General features: G+C 39.1%; 1 protein-coding gene across 1 annotated transcript in view; it reads right to left on the bottom strand.

The window, feature by feature from the left end:
* Positions 1-24584, bottom strand: part of LRP1 (LDL receptor related protein 1) — a 323131-nt gene that overhangs the window by 201076 nt on the left and 97471 nt on the right. Inside the window, exon 4 of the mRNA XM_081319473.1 lies at positions 19713-19850. Coding sequence (XP_081175599.1) covers positions 19713-19850 — 138 coding nt within the window. The remainder of the gene's footprint in view (positions 1-19712; positions 19851-24584) is intronic.

Genomic DNA, 24584 nt, shown 5'->3' with positions numbered 1-24584 from the left:
AGACATTCTTATGGTATGTGCAGATGCACAACAGAACAAGATTTATTATGCCATATTTTCCAAGCTGAGATCCTTGTTTAGAATGCCAGACATGCAGGTCAATGAATCAAACACTAATTTAGCTTTTTTGTTTTCTATATGCTTCAGATAAGCTGCTTTTTTAAATTGAAAAAATGCTCTCTTCTGGAGAGCTCAATGGCAAAAGAGGCCATATGCCATCACTTGGAATAATAAGCCAATCAACTCAGCTGGCTTTTGCTACAAAAGAGGACTACTTTGTTCACATACATCCAAACTAAATCCCTTTGCTCCAATTATGTCTTTCTCTTTAGAGTATGCCTCTTTATAGGGTGATATAATTTATTTCTATGACAATTCTTGGCCAAAAAAGTCTCCAAAGGTATTTATGAAGTGGTATACAAAACTCAAAGAATGCAATCAATTACACAACCTATACCTTTAAAATAGTAATATATCAGTGATACATTTAAAAATTATAAATCAAAATGCATGCCTTTTACAATGAAAAGCAATACTACTATAAACATACCAAACCATTGGTTTTGGGTGGTCCATACTGAACTGAAATGTGTGTTTCCATTGTTTTGGTCCATATTCAGAAAGAAGCTCAGCTGGATTTCCCAAAAGTGCTTTTTTCCAAAAGGCAGTTAGACTTTCTTGGGGTTTTTTTTTCCTTTCAAAAAGTTTCATTTCTCATCCAAGAAGCTTCTCCAGTTCTTGGATGAGAAGCAAAACAATTTCAAAGAAAAAAAAAATCAACAAAGTCCAGTTGCCTTTTGGGGGGGAAAAAGCACCTTTGGGACAACCATGACCTGGATGATTGAGAATCTCCATAGACACTCAGATGGATTTGTTACTTATATGATTTAAATGTGGTTATTCTGAATCAAAAATGTTGAAAAGTGGGGAAAAGCCCGAACTGAGGAATCTTATACGAGTGGTAGCATGCTGTAAACTTTGAAGACTGTTTCATAGTAGGATCTCCATAAGCATTTCCCCACTTGCTTAAGGTAAGCGGTAGGGATGACCTATTACATCCAAGGAAGGACAGAAGAAAATATGGTGACTCCGCAGCTGCCGTAATGTCATAAATATAAAAAATTAATTTTAAGAGGGCATGTAGACAACCCTGTTTTAACACTTTTTCTTCACTGGAGAACATCTGATGAAGAACCTTAGGAGGCTCCTCCTGTATTGTGTAGAGGGCATAGGAAGGGACATTAAAAGGACAGGAAGAGCTGCTACCAAGGCAATGATTAGATAAGAGAGGCTTGAGCCCAGGTCATAAAAAAGGCATGAGAAAACAAGGCCCTCCCTAGTCCACACAAAAATAAAGCAAGGGAGGCAGAACCACATTCAGAGTTGGAAGATTTTGTTACAATAAAAGTAGTTCCGACATAACATTGTATTGATTTCTTTGACTGTTGTACCTCGTGGGGCTAACACTCTGGCCATAATATCTACTGAGTTTGATTACAGGCCTGAGCCAGTATCTCTCAACATCTGTTCTTTGCATTTCTCTCATGACCAGGGCCTACTATCTACTGGATCAAAGCAGAGATGAGATCAATACATTTCAGTATAGTTGTTGTTTTTTTAAAAACAATTACTTCTGTACTTTTGAAACAAGATCTTCCGTGATCTGAGGACCTTTTATGTTGCAATCCTGCCTGTTTCAGATGGAAAAAGGCTGTTGCTTCCTTCCAATCCTTTAGTTTATTTAGAAGATTACTGGGCATAAAGCTTGGAGGAAATGTCTTCAGATTTTGGCTCTCTCAAATGTCTCAGCAGAACTTTCATAATCTGCTAGTTTGCTTATATATTCCATTTCGTGTGTATTCTTAGATTAAACCTCCACTCAGTGGGTTAGGATACTGAGCTTGTCGATCAGAAGGTCGGCAGTTTGGTGGATCAAATCCCGAGTGCCGTGTAGCAGAGTGAGCGCCTGTTACTCGTCCCAGCTTCTGCCCACCTAGCAGTTCGAAAGCACGTAAAAATGCAAGTAGAAAAATAGGGACCACTATGGTGGGAAGGTAACAGCGTTCCGTGCGCCTTTGGCGTCCAGTCATGCCGGCCACATGACCACGGAGACGTCCTCGGACAAGCGCTGGCTCTTCGGCTTTGAAACGGAGATGAGCACCGGACCCTAGAGTCGGAAACGACTAGCACACATGTGCGGGGGAACCTTTACCTTTATCTTAAGGCTGGAAACTTGCTGAATGGCTCTGAGTCAATCACTCAGTCTCAGCCTGATCTATCTGATGAGATTATTCAATGGTGGTGAATGGTGATGATGGTGAAATTAACTAGTTCGCTGTGAGCAAATTGGCAGAAAAAGTGGATGAACTTATAATGTATACAAGCAAATAGACATGCTAAATCAATTTTGCTGTTGGCTTGTGAAAACAGAAAGTTGCAGTTAAAAAAAAAAGAGGAAATGTTCAAAAAAAAATCGGAACTGAACAAATCACTCTCCCCAGTATTCTTTTGGCAGCAACCAGCAGAATTGCTCTTCCATTCACTTGACATTAATGGAATTACACACAATAAACAACATTTATTAAACCTAGGCCATCTCCACAGCAGTTTAGAAAAGAGTTATTCTGCCTTGTCCTCATTGACAATGGCAGGAGGGCTTTTATAAGCTTTAAGCAAACACTCTTAGGAATTTTCTATTTGCTGAGCATACACATTCCAGCAGAAAGGGTGGTGAATATCTACAGAGGTTGCTGATGGACACCGAGTCCATCCAGCCTCTTCCCAGAACGGCCCTCAATGCTTTCATCTTTTCCATGCAAGTTACAAACACTATATTCACAGCTGTATAAGCAACTGTCCACAGGCTCCGCCACAGGGAATGATCTCAGCCTGAAGCTTCATGAAGTTGTCAACACAACTGTATGGTGGCAAGCAAGCTCAAGAGGCTATTCTGCATCATCCTGCCAGCTCTGGCTCTCCCACAATATAACTCTTAACCCCTGCAATCTTGACCTGGAAGTTGGACAGTTCAGAGATTGCAGAAGAAAAGGCACTCTTCTTTATAACAAATACAGAAGGGGCATGCATTTTTCACTGCTTCAAGAATGTATAAGATTATCTCAAATGAGTGTTGGAAATGTAAATGTAAAGAAGGAACTTTTTATCATCTAGAGTGGACATGTGACAAAACGAGAGAAATATTGCAGTACGATTCATATCTTAATACAGAAGATTCTTAAAGTGAATATAAAGATAAAACCACAGACTTTTCTTTTAGTCTAGTGCAGGGGTCAGCAACCTGAAACAGTGAAAGAGCCACTCGGAACCGGTTCCCTCACAAAAGGAAAAACTGGGAGCCGCAAAAAAATGTGTGTGCATGCGCATACATGCGTGCATGCGCAGAACAGGGTTTGACTGAAGAGTGGAGCCAAGGCGAGATATGCACCTACCCTGCATATTTGAATTGATTGGTTGAACTTTTTTAGTCCCACTTTTTTTTTTTGGACTGCACATGGCAGAGGACTGGGAGCCGCAGGAGATGGCTGAAAGAGCCGCATGCGGCTCCGGAGCCGCGGGTTGCAGACCTGTGGTCTAGTGGATAAAGACTTTGGAAAAAAATGGAACTTTGATGCAATATATGTTGACGGCAGGAACATTACTTTACACACAAAAATGGAAGGACACTTTGATTCCCACAATGGACAAATGGCTGCAAAAGTTGATGGAGTTAGCAGAGATGGCCAGGTTGACTGCTTTTGATTTTAAAAAAGAATACAATTAATTTTGTTTCCACCTGGAAACTACTTTTGGACTTTGTGCTTGAGGTGGGGAAAAAATTAAATTTTGATTTTGGATTTTGCTGGTTACATAGGTTTTTGTTATAGAAATGGCTAGTATATATTATTATATAAAAGTAAAAAGTTGTGGTGCAGTACCTTATTCTACTGCACCACAAGAAGTCAGACTTCCGACTTCAACAGGAGCATGGGACATTAGTTGTGGGAGGCAAAAGTTGTCATTTTCTTTTTATTTACTGATTTAATTTTTTTTAAATGCCACTTCTATTGCTCAACTATAAATTCTCCCATGCTGTCTGTTGTATATGCCAATAACCTCGCAGTCTCACTGGGCCTACAAAGTCCCAGTAAAAATTTGATGCTAGGCACACGTTTGCTCACTTTAAATTTTCCGGTGAAATTTTGCTGGGAGTCCCAGGGTATCTGAGGGGTACCAGGATGTGCAAGATTGATAGAGGGAATAACAAGTTTTGAGACCTAAAGACTAAACATAGCAGACTCCCCATTGGGGGAGAACAGAGACCCAGGCCATATCCTCCCTAGAATTTGCTATTTTTAAGATCACTTAGAACCCTTCCACACAGCAGTGTCAATTTAACTGAAGATGACCCTTGGACCATCCTACACATTTTCCTCTCTCCAATAACACTTTTCTAAAAGCTAAACAGAACAGACATAATTTTGCAATTGCTGGCTGCTTTCAGCTTCATGTTCAGCTCAAAGGAATGAGTGGATAGCTAGCCCCTTGCCAATATGGCTGCCCTTTAGCGGTGAGGAGAGTACCTTTACCCTCACAATGAATCCAAATGGAAAACAACAGCTTGTTTACGTCCTGTGAAAGGAAGTTGCTTTCTGGCATAAGGAACAGTAAAATAAGGTTGTATGTTTTCCAGAACTGACACTTGTGCCGTTGAAATGAAAAAGATGCTGGTGAAGTCCCATCTTGAGAAGAAGAAAAACAACAGCTGAGCCCAGACAATATATTTTTTTTAAAAAAACCAAAAATCTGGAAACTAATGACATCCTTCACAGTCTGACACACATCTGGTTTATTCTGGCCAGGAAAATGAGGAACCAAAACTGATTCACTATTGACTAGCCTATTTTGTTCCATAAGTCTAGATAAGGGGTGAGGAACTATGGCCCTTTAATGGTTGGCTCAGGAATGGGAGTTGAAGTCCAAAAGTCATAAAGGGGCCGTAGTTCCCCACCTTCAGAAATGCCAACCAAGCACTACGATAAGGTAGAACCCATCGAAATATGGTATGGTATAGCCTTACTGATTAGTAAGCTGACCATACAGTATCAAGAAGCAATAGGCATCAGCCACAGTAAAGTTAAATGAAGATAAGCTAAAACAGTAAGACAGGCTACAATAAAAGATAAACGGGCAAGATAAAAGACCGTGGGATAAAATATAAAGCAGGATTACTAAAATATAAAGCAATGTGTGCTTAGATGAAGGCATTACCTTTACGTGCTGCTCCAATGTGTTCAATAAAATGTGTTCTCAGCTGAACAGTCCTAGCAGCAGTTCTAGTGGCTAAATACGTGTTTGGGCCTTGAAGAAGATAAAATCTTTTATTGCTACCCTAATGTGTAGTTCTGTCAAGTTCTGTCTCTGTAAATACTGTACTGGGCCCTTGCTGGGATATATAATTAGCAATTGAAGAGGATGGACACATTGTCTTCTATTTCTGGTGCCCCACATACAAGTGTCCTTTCCAAGTATTGTCCATACAGTATTTAACCATAGAATGCATCCGTTCCACTCTTGCATTGGAAGGTCTATTCTGTGGTACTGCTACTGAGTTAGATGCAGTGTCAGTTATTTTTCTCTTTCAAAATATCTTGGCCAGCCATTTTAACAACCTGATGTTTGCAAGTGGCTCAGTGACAATTTGGGCACTAACACCTAAGACTCTTTGTTTAAATATGCCTGGGCCTCATATTTGGCTGATAGTAAATACTGTGTACTGATGAACTTACCTAGTTTGGTAAAGAAACGTCTGCAAGAAAACAGCCAACCTCAGAGAGCACCAAGGACCTCACAGTTGAACACTGAGTTGCAAATATTCCCTTCTATCAGTAGGTACTGTTTTAATAAACTAAACTAAGAGATGGTTCTGGGAAAGCCATTTGCCCTTCCCAAAGGCTTGCTTTCTTAATTCCTTAAGCCTCTAACCAATGGAAGCCATTGCACTTCCCAGGAAGGAAGAGAATTGCAGGACCCATAATCCTGATGCCTAATCACCAAAGTAAGCCTGCACAGAAGCCAGAACCTTATCACATCCTTGAAAAGAAAAGGGCAGGGCCAGCAAAGGCAGCACGGGAGACACAGAGAAAACAAGCTTATCATAGAAAGGGTAGGACTACTGCTTTCACAAGTGTCAGTATGACCCTGCTCTCTTTGGGCAGACATGAACTAAGATCTCAAGAGTAAAATCCTGTGTAGAAGAAGGCAAATTTATACCGAAGGGAAAAGTAAGGAAGATGATTAAAGAATCTTCTTCAAGTTTAGACTTAGCTGCAAAAAGGCCAACAGTCCTCGCTTAAAAACAGGAATTTGGGACTAGAATTTCTGTCACTAAATGATACTTTTGTAAAACAGGACATCCCATGACCGGATAGTTTAGAAATGGCGATCCTGCCAGTGTCTATTGTCACTGTTAAGCGGGCGCCTCCTCATTACTTCCTGCCGGCTTCCGTTGGCGAAGCCACGGACAGTCGCGTGTCCTGAGTGGCTCGCAAGCAGGCCAACAGCAGCTAAGTGGCTGCTACGGTATGAGTGTGACCAAGTGCTCAGGAGCAGGTGGGGCACATAGGTAGCTGCTGCAGCCCTCTGCGAGGGCTGTGAGAAAGTGATGGGAATAACCATTTACAGGAGTGACTTGCAACCTTCTCTTCCAACTTCCCCGCTGAGTTTTCTTTTTTTTAATTGAAAAGTTTTACAAAACATTTTTAAATACAAAAACCCCCCTCCTCCCCCTCCCCTCTCCCCAACCCCCCCTCCCCTACCCTCCCCCCTCCCCGACTTCCCAGAGCTGAATACAGGGTATAATAATACAAACAAGCATAATCTAAAATATGCTAACAACAATAATAAAACATTAGATTCTATCACACTTTAACTCTCCATAGTCAAAATATTAATAAAATAACTACTAACTAATTATACGTCATAAAAATCCGCTACTTATTCAAATGCTAAATGATACTTTTTAGTCCCATATTTATTCTGAATATATTCAATCCATCTACTCCATTCCACAATGTATCTCTGTTGCGATTGATCTTTGAAATATGCTGAAATCTTTGCCATTTCCACCAAGTTAGAAACTTTCAAAGTCCACTCTTCTATAGTCGGCAGTTCTTCCTTCTTCCAATATTGTGCTACTAAAAGTCCCGCTGAGTTTTCTTGTGGGAAGCCAGACAAGGGAAGGTTATAAATGGTGATTAAGTGATTGCGGGGGTGTTGGATCAGCCAGAGATTTCAAGGATTGTCCATAAATACCACTTGTTCAGTACCTGCGTAACTTTTTAAGTCATCACTCAATAAGTGATAGTTAACGAGGACTGCCTGCATCCCACTTAAATAGGTGGCATGAGACGACTCTTCAATTTTAATTTATTTATTAAGTTACAAAAGCATGGAAGGGTAGCTACATTTTTTTTAATTCACTAGTCATGATCAGAAGAGGCCTTGCCTCCCTGTAACCCTTTGGACAGAAATACCTTTCCCACTATCAAATTCCTCTCTCTTCAGGGTTTTGGGTTATTGTTGTCCTTCCATTGTCATTCAATTTACAGTCATGGCAAAGACCAGTCAGTAATATCACCGGTGAACACTATCAAAAGAAATCTTAAGAAATTTTGAATGTTCCTTAAAAATGATATTAAAAAACCAAATGATTCATATACAGAAGGGAAAAAAATATGTCTGGGAACTAGGAGGAAAATGTTTAGCATAGTATGAGTTTGTCAGTTCTTTACAAAAATTTTCTATTTTTGTTTCCCAGCTCAGGGTCTTCCTGTTTGATTAAGTCCTGTGAAGTTATACCAACAAAATCTCTGCATCGCTCATTAGTAAAAAAAAAAAAAAAAGCACATTTACTATTAAATAATGTAGTGCCTTGTATCAGTTTTGGCTTGCAACATTTAAGAACACAAAAATGCTAAAATCCCTCAAAATTCACAATCAATATCAGCCACGAAAACCCCAGGAGTCCTTATATTGGAAAAACACTTTTGCAAAACAGGAAAAAAATAACACCACTTCTAGCTTCTATTAATGTTCACATGCACACTTAATTCCTTCCCATTCCCTGGTTTCATTTTTTTCTCTCACGGAAGCTTTTCATATCACGCAAAAAGCTGCAACAGAGAATAAACAGATGATTCATCTTCCTTTACAAGCTCAGGTCTGCCAGTGCCAACAGCCTTGCAATCAGCATGATTTAAAGAAAGTGTTGCAAATCCCAATGTTATTTCATATACCACGCTTGGCACATAAACCCACTTGAAATATGTCCACTGGAATTTCTTCCCATGAACAGCTAGCAGCAATACAACTGCAAATGGAATTTATTTATTTGATTTTTATCCCACCTTTATTATTTACAAATAACTCCAGGCAATGAAAATCCACACTTCGCCATTTTACATCATTTTCCTTTTATATAATTTATATCAGGGCTTTTCAACCTTTTCACCACTTTTAGGATATGGCAACATCCGAGTACCACCAGTCACCTAGCAAGGTGTCAAAAACTTGATGACACCCCCCCCCAAAAAGAGAAAGGTGATGAAGTACAGGTAGTCCTCGACTTACAACAGTTCGCTTAGTAACTATTCAAAGTCACAATGGCACTGAAAAAAGTGCCCTCCAAGCCATAGGCGAGCAAGACACCTGCCTGCCTGCCTGCACTCTTCCTCCTTTCCGAGGTTTTCATTGTTGTGAGCATTTCTGTTGAGGATTGGCAGCAGGGGTGGGGTGGGGGGTGTTTGGTTTTTATTTTTCCCCCTCTGCTGGGTGGTTCTAGCAGGTTTTGGTCACTTCACGTGATCCTTGGACACTGTGATTGTCATAAATATGAATCAGTTGCCAAGCATCTGAATGTAAATCACAAGAACCTGGAGATGCTGCAACATTCCAGCTGATCGGTGCTTCTGGGCTCAGCAGAAGCGCCAGGATCAACGCCGAGCTCCAGCTGGACCTTGGCGCTGATCCTGGTGCTTCTGCTGAGCCCTGACAGCCATGAAGCTCCAGCCATCTCTTGCTCAGGCTTGTGCGGAGCTGCCACCGGTTCAGCTCATTCCCCTTCCCCGCTACCACTTTTCTAGGATGGTCGTGTACCACCTGCCAGATGCCAATGTACCACAGGTGGTACCCGCACCACTGGTTGAAAAGCCCTGCTTTATATCACACAGTTGTTGTCACAATAAGAAATGCATTTATGAGAAGAAACTTGGTCTCTATGAAAGTGATCTCATATTTTCTAGGGAAAAAAATTAAAGAACAATCCTGAAAAAGGAGCAAATCTGAAAAGAGATTCGCAACGATAAAAAAAATGCTTATTACTACTTTACAAAGGAAAATTCAAGAGCAGAATCAAGAAAATAAATAATTGTAAACTTTTTGAAATAAGGTTTTTATTTTAATGAAGAATCTGTACAGAGGTAGTAGCCCTCAGGTTTGGGCATAACTGAGCCCAAAATTTATGTTGCTAAGCGAAACATTTATTAAATGAGTTTGCCCCATTTTACGACCTTTCTTGCCACAGTTGTTAAGTGAATCATTGTATTTATTAAGCAACTACCACGGTTGTTAAAGTGAATCTGGCTTCCCTAGTTGGCTTGATTGTCACAAGGCCATAAAAGTTGATCACATGACCCCAGGACACTGCAACAGTCATAAATATGAGTCAGTTGCCAAGCATCTGATTTTTGATCATGCGGATGCTACAGCAGTTGTAAGTCTGAAAAACTGTCATGAGTCACTTTTTCCAGTGCCTTTGTAACTTTAAATAGTCACTAAATGAACTGTTGCAAGTTGAGGACTACCTATAGTGTGATTTCCAAATTTAGAGAAGGTTTTGCTAGAAGAGCAACCTGAGGATAATAATAAAATTATGATCATAGGACCTTTTGTTAAAAAACAACAACAGGAAATTGGGGGAAAATTATAAAATGAAAGCGTTAGCATGGAGGGTAACATTATCTACAACGGTAGTACAATAGTGTTGTGATTCTACTGCATTTAGAGAAGAGATAAAGATCTGAAGTATATTCTTGTTGTCACATGACCCCAGGACACTGCAACCGTCGTAAATCTGAACTGGTTGCCAAGCATCTGAATGTAAATCACGTGACCATGGGGATGCTGCAATGGTCATAAGTGTGGAAGATGGTCATAAGTTACTTTTTTCAGTGCTGTTTAAATGGTCACTTAAACAAGCTGTTAAAAGTCGAGGACTGCCTGTACCTGTTTTCTAAATATTAACACATCCTTAATTCCAAGAATGGTTTTACAGTCATCATAGCTGGATGTTTAATCTATATTTTAAAAAACTCCAAATGAATACTAAAACTTTCAAAAAGCTGAATCTGTGCCCCCCTCTGCTCTAGTGTGCGCTTTCGAGAAACTGCAGTACATAAACAGAACCATGTCCATGAACTGCAGGATGTGAAGTGTCCTATACAGCAGACAGTCCTTGGTTTCTATTCAATCCTGCTTCTCACATAGGAGAGCTTATTCCTGCCAAGACCTCAAGATATTTGAAATGACTTAGATAATAACTTGGCTTTAACATAAAGAGATCTAATGCCTTTTGCCCTCTAAAGCACCCCTTTGCTCTTTCCTTAGCACAAGCTACAAATAATAAAGAAACCTATCATCTCTCCTCTTTTAAAAAAATAAAATAAAATAAAATAGGATAATAGGGCTAATAATTTGAGAATGATCAGGATAAAACTTTTTGCAAGGCTACAAAGAAGTTGGATTCCTTCTTATCACACAACAGGTTATTATGCTCAAGAGATTTTGTAAATTTATATTCCCAGCACTTCCATCATTCAAGAAACCTGAGAAGGGATTTATTTACAAGAATGTGTAAGTTCTTCACTTATGCTTACCCCATTGCCAACCACAAAAAACCCTGCCTCCAAATCAAATTGTAATATGGTTCATTTCAAGGTTACATGAGTGACAAGCTCTTAAGGATTTGAAGCGGCAAGTTCTATTAATCAATTACATTACAGAATGTGTGACTAATTCCCATAAGCTCTATTTAAGTGCATGCACACACACACACCCAAATAACCCTGGCTGCATATTTTATTTTGTACCACAGATGTTGTGCAAATAAAAAAGTAGTAGTCATTTAGAGTAGGAGTAATATTTTTGGCAATCAAATACTGCAAAGTATTTTTTAAAATAAAGCTATTAAATATTATAATACTGAAGGTAGCTAACATGTCTCCACACAGACTAACCACACCCCATGCCTCAACCATTCCTCCTTTTTCCTTCCTGATTATTTATCAACTTAGTTGTTGCCCTCAGGACATGCTTGAGTTACTCACATTTTCTTCCTCAAATTCAATGTCCGGAGCTAAGCATAATATCCTAGTTATAGTCTGACCAAAGCAGAATAGAAGGAAATGATGACTTCTCTTCAACTTGTCACTATATTTCTGCTGATATAGTCTAAAAATGAATGTGTTTTTTGCAACAGCATCATACTGTTGGCTCATGTTTTAACTTGTGATCCAATGAAATGCCCACATCATTTTCATCTGTACTGTGTCCTAGTATGGCTCTAGGCTATGCCACTGATTATTCCTATCTATTGTAAAATGTCACATTTGTCCCTATCAAATACATCTTGCTGATTTTTGCCCAGTGTTCCAGTTTGTCAAGGTCCTCCGGAATCTTGGATGTTCTCCTTTGACATATTTGCTAACATTCCTATACTTGTGTGACCTGCAAATTTGATAATCGTATTTTCTTAACCCTTTGTCCAATTTTAAAATACCTTGAAAGCATAGAACCTATAATGTAACTTTTAACTCCAGACACCTCTTTCTAAGTTACTTTCCCAAGGAGAGGCGCAGATTAAGTGACTGCATAGTCCTGAACTGAAGGGGGAGGAGGTGGGAAGGAGAGATGTTAAAGGGTGGCCATACCTTACAATCTCTTGGGATGTATATAGAGGACAGGAGATTATTGTCTTAGTTTGACAAGATTTTGTCCATTATGTGTGAGCAAATAAAGAACTGAACTCGATTAGACTTTGCTGTGTCACCTCTGGGGCTTGGGCCTGACATCTGATTAACTAAATTGATCGTTCTGTTTAAAAAAAAAGATCAGGTTGATTCAACATGATTTATTCTTCTGCCAAACAGTACATTCTTTTCTAAATGCTTAGCAACTGATTGTAAGCTTAGCAATATGTTCCAGAATTTTACCCTGCATTGGTATTAAGCTGACTGGTCTGTAGTTACCCAAGTCTTCTTTTTAGGAATTCTGCTCCTTCAAGTCTTTGGCTCTATGCCTGTCTTTCATGATTTCTCAAAAATCACCAAAACTCTTAACAAGTCTGAAGAGTACCAGATGGGGAAGGCTAATGTACAACATAGAAGGACTCATGTTTGAGCACTTATAAATGCATATGTGATATTTTTCTTGACATGACTACTCACTTTGGTTGTTTGTCCAAGACCTATATTCTTAAAAGGTTGAGGAAATAATTACACTCGGGCCTTGACATTGGTTGACATAAAGATACCTTATGAGGAATTGCTCTTCTACGATTTTAAAGGTTCAGGCCATTGTCATTTGAGGCTCTTGATAATTATTATAATTCTGTTTTAATATTTATGATTTGTAACGTACTAATTATACATTGTTGTATGTTTGCTATCATTTTAGGGTGTAAACCATTAGGAATCTTCTATGAGGCTATACGGCTATGTAAGAATATAACCAATCGATACATAAGTGTTGCTCAAGTTGGAGGACGGCAGTATATTATTTTCTAAGCACTCACAAGACCAAGTGAAGCAAAATGCACATTAGACTCAATCCATCTGAAACAACTACCGGTAATTCAAGGGCCAAATTCTGAATCAACAGAAAAGTGTGCTGACACTAATTCAAATACCCTTTTAGAACACAAATTGAAACTAATTTTGTAAAAATGGGTTTTGAGGGGTTTCTTGTATTCCTCTCCGTCTTAGAAAAATCTCTGTAAAAGTCTATTGTTCTGCTTGTGAAAAGAAGGATCATTAAAATACCCAATATAAAATTGTCTTATAAATATCATTATTTGGGACTAAAGCCTGGTACATTTTTCTGTGGCTCAAAATATGTGATGGAAATTTTATGTTTTATAAATGTAAAAACACTGAATCAAGCTTGACTCCTGGTGATTATATGAACATATCTGTATTTATTTTACATTACTTTTTTCAATTTCTCAGTTAGGAATTCCATTCTTGTTTCTCACTTCTTTGAACCTTTCTGAAATCCAGTGATGGAAACTTATCTAGCCTCTTCTCAATGATTCAAGGGATTGACGAAGTGAATGAGGCAGTCCCATAAATTGGATAAATAAATAAAATGTTTTCTAGTAATCACTGCTTAAGCAAAAGGCATTCAAAATGATAGCATCACAATTCTACAACAAAGAAAATCATATTCTGATTAAGAAATTGGGTAAATTATGTAAATGGAAAATATTTACACACTCTTTAATTTTGTATTAACTCTAAAATAATTTGAGAATAGACAAAAATGTTAGACTACACCCTTGCACCTCATAAAAAATCTTTCTCAGTGATCTTCTGAAATTTTAGCAGATTTTAAGTATTTATTCACTGTTTTTAACTTTGTTGTATGCCACCTACAGTTGCTTTTGGTGAGATGGGCAATTTTAAAAATTAGATAGACAGATCAATAAATAAGATTATTTACTTTATCTCGAGAAATAAGATTACTTCTTACAAATCTTCACTGCCCGGAGGATATGTGAAAGCACTGGTCTTTACGTATTTTTTTTAAAGAATAGTATTCTCATCCTACATTTTTTCCAAAGCAGAAAAATGTCAGCAAACAATTCCAAATATGAACTTTTCCTCTTCAGAGGTGAAAACCCTGTTAAGTGACACAGAGGGTCACACACTGCTAGTGCTAGACACACTTTTTCTCAACTAATTAGAACTCCAGGGAAGATTTGCAGGGAAGAATCACAATTGTCACTTTAATCATCAGGGTTTAATTCGCTGGGTAGAGCTGGATTCCACAGGCCCGCATATCCAGAAAAGGCAGACTTAAAAAGACTTCTCAAATGAGTCACTTTGAACCAAATACATCAACCAAATTCTGGCAGTTTCTCTGCTGAGTCAGCCAGGTTATGTAAGGAAGTGCCACCTCAGAAAAATCGCTGGCTCTCATTCAAATCCTTACACAACTCAGTATGGTTAATGTAACATTAATTGATTTCACTTTGTGTAGTTAACCATCAATAAAGATTCATGACAGAAATCCTGTCCCTACCATCCCATGCTCCACATCCCTTTACAGAGCTAAGTAATAAATGCCCACTTAGCTGACAGTTCCATAACAAAAAAACGAAATAGCACCAATCTAAATGGTCTCTCTGACACGCTAGATTTGTACAGCCAAAGCAACTTTTCCTGAAGATTAATTACAGCAATTCAGCTGGTAGGCACTTCAGGTAGTCCTTGACTTGCAATAGTTTGTTTAGTGACCATTCAGAGTTACAACAGCATTGAAAAATGTGCCTTATGGCCATTTTTCACACTTGAAGTTAAATGTTAACAGATGAAGTTAAGTGTGACCCTTGCAGCATCCCCCATGGTCATGCGATCAAGATTCAGACTCTTGGCAACTGACTTGTATTTATGATGGTTGCAGTGAGCCAGGGTCATGTGATCCCCTTTTGCAATCTTGTGACAAGCAAAGTCAATGGGGAAGCCAGATTCACTTAACAACCATGTTACTAACAGCAGCTGCAGCGATTCGCTTAACTGTGGCATGAAAGTTTGTAAAATGGGACAAAACTCATTTAACAAATGTCCCACTTAGCAATAGAAATTTTGGGCTCAATTATGATCATAAGTTGAGGACTACCTGTATATTATAAGTGGATAAGGAAGACTGCCAATTTCTGGAGTATTGTGTTGTATACAATATAGCGAAACTCTTTGAATTCAGAACTACAGTCTTTATTTACCTCTTGCACTTCCATTCCATCTTTCTTTCTCCGATATTCAGGATCAGATATGGACCACAAAGGCCCCCCCCCGCCTGTGGCGATTTTGCCTACAGCCCATCAAACCTTGGTTATATTCCCCCAACCCCTCCAAAACCTACTGCCAAAAAAGTCATCTTTAATGTAATAAAATGAAGAGAATATTAAATATATGGGAGGGAAGGGCGATATTAATGGGAAGTTTGTTCTGTTTTAAGCCGACTTTGATTTTTGCCCTGGCCAGTTGGCTCTGAACGTGCTGCAAATTATAGGTTCAGTATATCTGAAGGGCACCAAGTTGGTGAAGTTCTCCTGAAAAAATTTATTCAACTCTTGCTCTTTGATTTTGAATGATGCACTGAAGAGAGCAATATGGTACAATTTATTAAAAATATACATAATAACTGCTTCTATGACTAATACTATGACTATGGCAATTCTCAGAAAGAAAGGCTACTTCTCTTGTGTTCATAATCCTGAAAAACAATTGTGAATACAGGCAGAATTGGTGCTATTGTCAATCAAACCTCACCCAACGTGCAACAGGGTCTTTGAAAGTGACGTGGTAGACAGGAGTATATACATCTGTCTTCCAATCCTAAAAATAAAGATCTGGCCACCAAATGGTCTCTGGCAACTAACCTATTTTCTTTTATAAACTCAGAGAAGCAAATGTAATTTTTTTTCCCATTTTAGAGGAACATACACACTCCTTGTTCCAGTAAGCTTTCAATTCAAAGCAGCCTTCATTCACAGAATTCTCTCATTTCCTAGCCCTGACTACCTCCAACGCTCTGGAGAAGAGTTGCCTATGGCTTCAATGCTTTCTAAGTGACTAAGGAAGTTTAAAAGATTACAAAATCATCAAAGTCAGAATGTCCTGATTTTATGTACAAGCAAAAGCAAAGAGAAGGAGAGTGGATAAAGGCAGGAATTTGACCTAATAAAACAAATCAACAATGGTGAACAAGCCCGGGCTTGGTAGCCAAGGCCACAAACAAAACAGTTCTGACTGGATCTACATTTCATGGGAGAGGGGATTACTCTTTTTAGTTGTCTTAAACAATTTTTTAACACGTCCAAGGCATCTTAGAACAGCCATTCATTCAGCCTTATTGTCTAGAAGTCTCAAAAGAAAAGAAAAGAAAAAGAAAAAAATGGGGGTAGCTGGGCTAGGCATCCAAATTGCACTAAAGGTCACATTGTGATCCAACTGGGACTCTAGGTACCTTTGACAAAGAAAGACAAAGAAGCGTGTGGCCAGTTCAGCATTTGCTACGATTTTCCGTGGGTTGCACCTATTACCCCTATTAACAGAAGTTACACCTTACCACCAACAATCTTCCAGATGTTTCAGAATCACAACTCCCAGTAACCCCAGACAGCACAGCCAAAGATGAAGAAAGCTGGAAGATTAGTTCAACAATATCTGTAGGGCCAACGATCTCCTCAGTCTTGCCTTTATAATACTTTTAAAAAATCACACAGATGGGGGTCTCAGCAGCCTGCTTTCCTAATCACAGCCTCCTCTTTTCACACACAGAGAACAGCAGGAGATGTCATTCAATCTACATTTCTATTTTGCTAGCACAGAAACGCAGCAACAAACCAGCCAGCTCTCTTGCTTTTGATGCCGGCCATGGAGGAATAAAAATGCCCCTTCTTCTATGTCCAGCACAGACTGCTCCTTTCATTCCCTGCCAACCTATCTGGTGGAAGGCTAAATGTTTATCTGGCAATGAGGGGCAGCATGGCTACGGAGACGATCGACATCTTAATAGTTCCAATAAAATTTGATATGAAAATAACTTTTGCAGGATTATTGACACACTATATACTACACTCAGGGATGTAGCTAAGAATGTGTAATTCAGAGAAATATGTTTCGGGACCAAATACAGGTAGTCCTCGATTTGCAATGGTTCGTTTAGTGACCGTTAGAAGTTACAACGGCACTGGGGGAAAAAAGTGACATGACCATTTTTCACACCTATTAACGTTGCAGCATCCCCATGGTCACGTGATTTGGACGCTTGATAACTGACTCACATTTATGATGGTTGCAGTGTCCCGGAGTCATGTGATCCCCCTTTTGTGGCCTCCTGACAAGCAAAGTCAATGGGGAAACCAGATTCACTTAAGAACCGTGTAACTACGGTAATTTTAAGAACTGCAGCGATTCACTTAACAAACATAGTGAGACAAATCGTGAAATGGAGCAAAATTCCCTTAAGAAATTTCCCACTTGCCAACATCAATTTTTTTGAGCTCAGTTGTGAGATTCTAAGTTGAGGACTACCTGTCAGGTGTTCAGACTGCAGAGCCCTCAATCGCACAGAAGATTCTGCATCGAGGAAAAGCCATCCATGAAGATGCCAGCAGTGGCATCCTGTTATTTCTCCCTCGCGCAAAGGAGAGCTGTGTTCTCTCAAGTTCACTTCAGGACAGACAGTCTACAGGTGAATAATCTGCTCATGTGACAAGCTCTGAAAGGCTCCAACATTCAACTCTGCTGAGAGCGAGTTTTCCAATAGGATTACAGAACAAAGTTATAAAGAAATTTAGCCTCTTTGATCTAGAACAGCATGAAACCTCCAGGGAGCATTAAAACCTCCCAAGGACAATGGGACTATTTAGCAGCCGGCAAAGAAACTGAAATAAGATTTATTTATTTTTTTGAGGTTTGGGGTTGTTGTTGTTTTTTCCCTTTTGCACACTTGTTTCTCCTGAACTGCTCAAGGTGCCAGAGCTACACCATGCTTAATTTCTATGTTAGCTCACTTGAAAGAGAACTTCACTGAACACCTAACAAGTGTGTACAGAGCTCACCGTACTAATTAATATGCAAAGCAGTCAGCTAACCATCCATTTCTTTCTTCTATTAAGAGCCTATCTCTTATTTAGACTATGCTGATAAACCGTAAGCTAATAATTCATCTCTTCCTTAGGGAACATTTACTTTCATTTGCTTATGCTTTTCATGACAGCAGTTTTATTGTTTAGTAAGATTCTCTGTCTTTATTGCACTCTCTTCAAATGGTTTTCCAACCATTTATATAACCCTTGCAGGAAGATAGAAGGATGGGCTGAAGTTACCAAAACAACAACAACAACAACACCTGCATTCTCCAGTATGTGCAACTTTTTTTTTCTGTTTCTGGCTTGTATTCCCTATTTTTATCTGAATCACTTCATTTTCCCCCTTAATTTATGCCGCTTTTACATTTTTACATTTCCTCTTAATTGCATTTTATAATATTATTTACAGAAGAATGAAATTATGTCCCAATCAGGGACATGTATAGTATGCATATAAAGCATAGTATTATACCCCGTTACAGATATGTACAGTGCATCTAAAGCATAATAAATGTAGTATTTTTGATTAACAATGAGAATTAACAAGAATCTTGCCTTTTAAACTCATAAAGCAAGAGGGCAGTTTCCCCTCTTTTTCCGAGGAAATGACAGCAATCTGCAATAATTTCTAAGCTTGTGTCTGAAGGCTAATATCCTGAGCTATTATGCATTTATTAGATGCTTTGTTTTATACTGAGCAAAAATCTACATTGGATATGACAGTTATATGCACCATTCATATAATACTGTTCTGTGTCATTTTAAGAGTATGACATCATTTTCTCATTTTAAAAAAATGTGATGATTCCAATCTTTCCCCACCTCTTTTTCACGGTACAGACATTACTCTACTTACAAACAGATTACGTTCCGAGAGACTGTTCACAAACCTGTTCTGTTCACAAGTCCAAACTAGTGTTAAAAAAAAAATCACGTGCAATAGAGTTCTTACCTTACATAAGTGACAGAATCACGGTAAAACCTGATAGTTATGGTGATGTTGTTGGCTCATCCTTTGAAGTTGATGCAGCAAGTTTTTCTACTTTCCTGAAGTGAATTTTGAGTAGTGGTCTTCCTGTATTCCTCATAGATGACACTGTAGCAGCAGATTGCATGATGGGCCAATACTTTGGGGAAGCGCTCAATGTTAGGGTCCTGCATTTTGAACAATGACAGCACTTTCTCTATCAAGCTGAAAGGCTCAAAGCTTGGTCTGGGATCACTTCAGTGTTCAATTTCTTCTTTCTTTTCTTCTTCTTTCTCTTCTTCTTCTTCTTCCTCTCCTTCTCCTCCTCTTCTTCTTCTTCCTTCTCCTCCTCCTCCTTCTTCTTCTTTTGGCTGACTTTCCATGATGTTCAATAGATAAAAGTCGGGAAAAGACGGGAAAGGATTGGCTACCTACATGCTGCATGCAGATGTGGAACATTGGAAACTAACCCTTTCCAACCTTCTCTTGACTTCAAAGATCTTCTCAGATGGACTTGTGGACTGGTCTGTTCGTATCAGCGAATGTTCACAAAAGTTCATAAGTAGAGTAATATCTATACCTCTTTACCCATATTTAGTTACTATTAATTGTGCTTTCTTGATCACTTGCTATCCTACTAATAGCAAGAATGTCTTTTAATCATCATTCTCTTCTTAACACACAACTAAAATCATGTCTGTCCTTTGGCTGCAAGGTCACAATGGCAGCTTCAAAACACCTTCTTTTTAACACCAAGAATTTTCAGAATTTTTCTTCCTAATTAGCTGGCATTTACCCGATTGTATAACTTACCTCTACAGTGTGGGCCTTCATCTGAACCATCTACACAATCACGTTCGCCATTGCAAAGCTTGGTCATGGAAATGCAAAGATCAGTACCCAGGCAGTTGTGCTCATTTGGATGGCACCTCGATACCTTGCTATGTGGACCTGGAAAACAGGAAGAGCCATTGCTATTATGAGGGTCTCCAAGGGGCCCAGCACAATTACTCTAATCAAATCTACAGAAAATCCTAGAAAAAGAAATAGAACTTCATGTGTATGGATGATGTTTAGACACACACTGCACGTTCCTTTAGTATATCTGGAAAGGAGAATGCCTGAGCTCTTCATATAATTGATTAGCTAAGGAAATAAATGTGGGAATCCAACAGGCATAATGTTACTCTTCGCTCCAAGAGACCTTGATGAAATGTACGCTCAACTGGCTTAGTAAATAGCCAGCTTCCTTGATTCTATTCCTGAAAATAATAGTGTGCCTGGCTGAGGAATTCTGGGAGTTGAAGTCCACAAGTCATATAAGGGCCAAGTTTGAAGACCCCTGCTTTAAAGCATGTATTTGAGAACATGTATTTGAGTTTGGACTGTAAATGGCTTAGACTGAAACCATGCTGTCTTATGGTAGCTGCAGTCCAAAATATCTGGAGGGCACAAAGCTACCTACTGCTGACCCAGATCCTTCTTTCCACAAGGCTATGAAACCTCAGACTGTGTTTCCAAGGGAAACATACTAAGCGAATTAGTTTGAGTAACTGTATATTAAAGATTAATTAAGCCAAATTCTTTTATGGCTCAGGTTAGGATCCTTAGTGGGTGCTGATCCATCAATCAAAATAATCTGCCATGTAGAATAGTCCTTCCGTGAGCCACTTAATTATTACTGGCATGAAGAACCTTAACAAACTACTTTACTTATTTTAAAAGCTAATAAATGAGCTAATTAATTTCATGTGACAGGTTTGTGGTACACCCCAAAGGGTTGCATGAGTCAGGAATTGTTAACATTATAAAAACCACTTTAAAAGTTGCTGTTCTTTTCCCCATAAATATTTAGCTTCTCTAATTGAGTTGGCTACAATCCAGAAATAAATACAATTGAAAAAGGAAGAATTGAGAAGAAGGTCTAAACTGAGAGTCTAAATAGCTAACCAGGGATGACATTTTAAGGATTAAAAAAGAAAAAACATTAGAGTCCATTAAAAAAAGTCACATTTATTTTAACTTGATATCACAAAATGTTTCTTGTAGAACAGACATGTCAAACACAAGGCCCGAGGGCCAGATCCGGCCCACGAAGTGGTTTCATGTGGCCCACGAAGCCATCCTGGAAACAGTGAGGGAACGGCCCCCACTGCCCTGGCCCTGGCCCAGAGACCCTCCTTCTGCCAGAGACCCTCAGATCTGTCCCACTCCCGCCCAGGCCCCCATAGGCACCCTTGATGCGAACGATGTAGAGCTGGCCACGCCCACCCAGCAGGCCGTATGCACTCTAGCCACGCCCACCCAGTAGGCCACGCCCACCCTGGCCATACCCACCCGGCCCCCTGAGGGCAACCGCAATGCTGATGCGGCCCTCAATGAAATTGAGTTTGACACCCCTGTTGTAGAACGTCAGGACTGCTACTATTTTGCAATTATTATTACTAAATGGCAACTGTTATTGTTATTACTGCTAGTGATTTTCTAACAGTGAGTATCAGCATTGGAAACCAGGATTATGGACAACTGACCTTGGGCCAGTCAGTTTTTCTCTCCGTGAATGGCCATTGCAAACCTCTTCTGAAAAACCTTGCCAGAAAAACTGCAGAGACTTGAAATTGGCCATGATTGGATGACTACCTATATCTAAATTCGGAATCTTTATAAACCTCCTAACATAAGCCACTCTGTACTAATGCTTATAATTCTAATGCCCACCAGCATCAATAAAGGCCACATTCACTGAGATTTAAAATAAAAGTTGCTTAGCATTTTCCTTTTAACAGAGTAAATAATTCTTCTTATGCTTTAGCTTTGCAACCTTTGCAACCAAATACCCTACTTGCTCCTCTCACTCTTTTACCTTTGTACAAGCAAGAACATTTCAAATTGAGTTTTAAAAAATGTTATACAAGTGTAACGTGGTACATATTAAGCTAAGTATTGAGCCTGTATCTTTATCACGTAAGCTTTGTAATTTAGCGAAATTGTCGGAAATTAAAGACTAAGCTAGTGTAAATCATTGTACACAGCCATAAGGTTGTTACAGGTTAACATCTTTATTCTACAGACAATTTTGTTTGGTAATATACCCCCTCCCCTGCTTGCAAAAAAGAGAAACTCCATTACTGCCCTCCAAAATCTCTTTTTTTAAGTCTTTACTAGATAGAAAAACTTCCATTGCTAAGTATCTCAGCATAAAGAGTTTAACCTCACCCAACCCTGTACAATAATGCTAAGCCACCATCCTTAATGGAAGAGCTGCTCTACAATGGGCAAGGGATAGCCAAGCTGGTCTCTTCCAATAGTCAAGGAGAGCAAGAGCTGTAATCCAAAACATCTGGAGGACACCAAGTTGCCTGTTACACGTCCGCGCTATGCCTAACTGCTTCAACTACCATCTTTCCAGATGTGTTCTGATTGTGTCAGTCCCTTTCATCGAGGACTTTTGCTTGGCCCAGAGCAATCAAACATATAATGCAACTTCTGAGTCCCTTATTTACTCATAATTTTGAAACATTTCAGAATCCTGTAATAGCTTACGTATTGTCTATACAACAGAATCCTTGTAAGGATGTTGCAAGAGACAACATTCCAAAAGAAAGGAACTGAGGAGAGACATAAGCATGCAAACCCAGGCACTTATTGTTCAAAAACATCTTCTGATCCCCTGCTGAAATGACAAGGCGAGGGACAGCCAAAGAAGCTGGTCTATCAGAAGATCTGTTCAAACAATCCTGCGTTCCTTCTCGTCCTCAGCTGCAGCCTCTCCAAATGATTGCCTTTAGAATGACAGTAAAGCCACTTGATCTCTGGCTGATCAATGGATGATGCCTGCGTTAATAAATAGTTATGTTTGGCTAGAAAGCTCAGAGGAAAGCCTCTGTCGGTATTGACCCCAAATTTGTCAGCAGCCCAAAACCTTAATTAATAATTAGTGTCTGCGTTTAAATTAATAGGTGCTTTCTAAAATCTGTGGGAACAACCAAGAAGAGGCTACATTAGCAATAATGAGTTCATCCCAACCAGGGACTCCATTGTTTGGAATATGCTTGAGATTTCCTCGTGTTTGCATGCAAATGTTTGTCAGCTTGACTTCATCTAACCCACTTGGATATTAACAAAGACACCTCCAGCTTTCCCCTCCCGTTTCCTTTATCTCCAAATCCTGTCTGGGGTAACTCTTGCCTGTCACTGCTAACAGAGGACTGAGTGAGAGGTTCTCCATCTTCTGTAGCTGTTTAACCAGTCCTTTCTCACGCCACTATGGCACCACGTTGACGCCCCCTTATCTTTTTAGGGTTAGAAGGCTTTCTCTTGAAATCCCTCCCCCTTTCAATGAATTTCTAGTATCAGTATTAGCAATAACAATGATGTTGGCACATGAGATAAGCTTCATAAATCAGGGTCCCTCTTTTTTTCATACTTCACAACCATAGTTCTGTGCTGACCAAAATGAAATGCATTCAGTTATTGTTTGTTTTTTAATATTGGGTTTTTACTTAGTTTATTAACATCATCTCCTCCTCACCCCAGAAATCTAAGTTGATTTAGAATGCTAGGAACTGTAATCCAACATCATCAAATTGGGGAAAACATATCTGTGTGCTATAATAAGCACAGAATCATGCTAAGTAAAATATACAATCCACATTTTTTTCAAGAAAACTAAAGTGCAGTTAGCAAGTCAACCAAAACTGCCTTCTTCTTCTTCTTCTTCTTCTTCTTCTTCTTCTTCTTCTTCTTCTTATTATTATTATTATTATTATTATTATTATTATTATTATTATTATTATTATTATTATTATTATTATTAAATTTTTATACCGCCCTTCTCCCGAAGGACTCAGGGCGGTGTACAGGGCAATAAATATTAAAAACGAAGTACAAAAGTTAAAAAACAATTAAATATTATGCCCGATATAAACAGTAATTAAAACCATGTTAAAAACCCAACCCTTAACCCATCAAACCAGGCCGGATTGCTCAAATAAATAAGTTTTTAGATCCCGCCGGAAGGAGCGAAGGTCGGGGGCCATCCGGAGCTCGACCAGCAAGTGGTTCCACAGGTCTGGCGCGCCCACAGAGAACGCCCTCCCCCTAGGGGCCACCAATCGACATTCTTTGATCGGAGGGACCCTGAGGAGGCCCTCTCTGTGGGAGCGCACTGGACGGAGGGAAGTTGACGCCGGCCGCAGGTGCTCCCTTACGTACTCCGGACCCATGCCATGTAGGGCTTTGTAAGTCATTACCAACACCTTGAATCTATTATTTTGAATCTATTATCTTGAATATATTATTTTGTTCATAGAACAAATTTTGGTGAAGGGCAAGGAAAATGGAATATAATAATTTGAGTTAAGAACTTCAACAAGGCACCAATCCCCCCTTAATAAATAGCATATTCTACAGTTATTTTAACTGTCCACAGAATTGAAGCATTTTTTTCTTTTTTAAAAAAATTATATTTGACAAAGTGTAATTATTATTGCGCTCCAGTGAGCAATCTATTGACACAGAATTGTGTAGCATTTGCTACTAAAACTCATAAATTGCATTTGTTAATTTTGCAACCAGAAAATAGTAAAAAATATTATTATAGCTGCTTTGATCTTCCACAAGTTCTTCCATTAGACATCAAATAACAATATGGAAAAACTGATAATATTTGAATATTTGAATTGA

Source organism: Vipera berus, assembly GCF_964194415.1.
Source record: "Vipera berus genome assembly, chromosome: 2".
Classification (NCBI taxonomy): Eukaryota; Metazoa; Chordata; class Lepidosauria; order Squamata; family Viperidae; genus Vipera; species Vipera berus.
The sequence above is the reverse complement of the archived record's forward strand: the minus strand, read 5'-3'. Positions and strand labels throughout refer to the sequence as shown.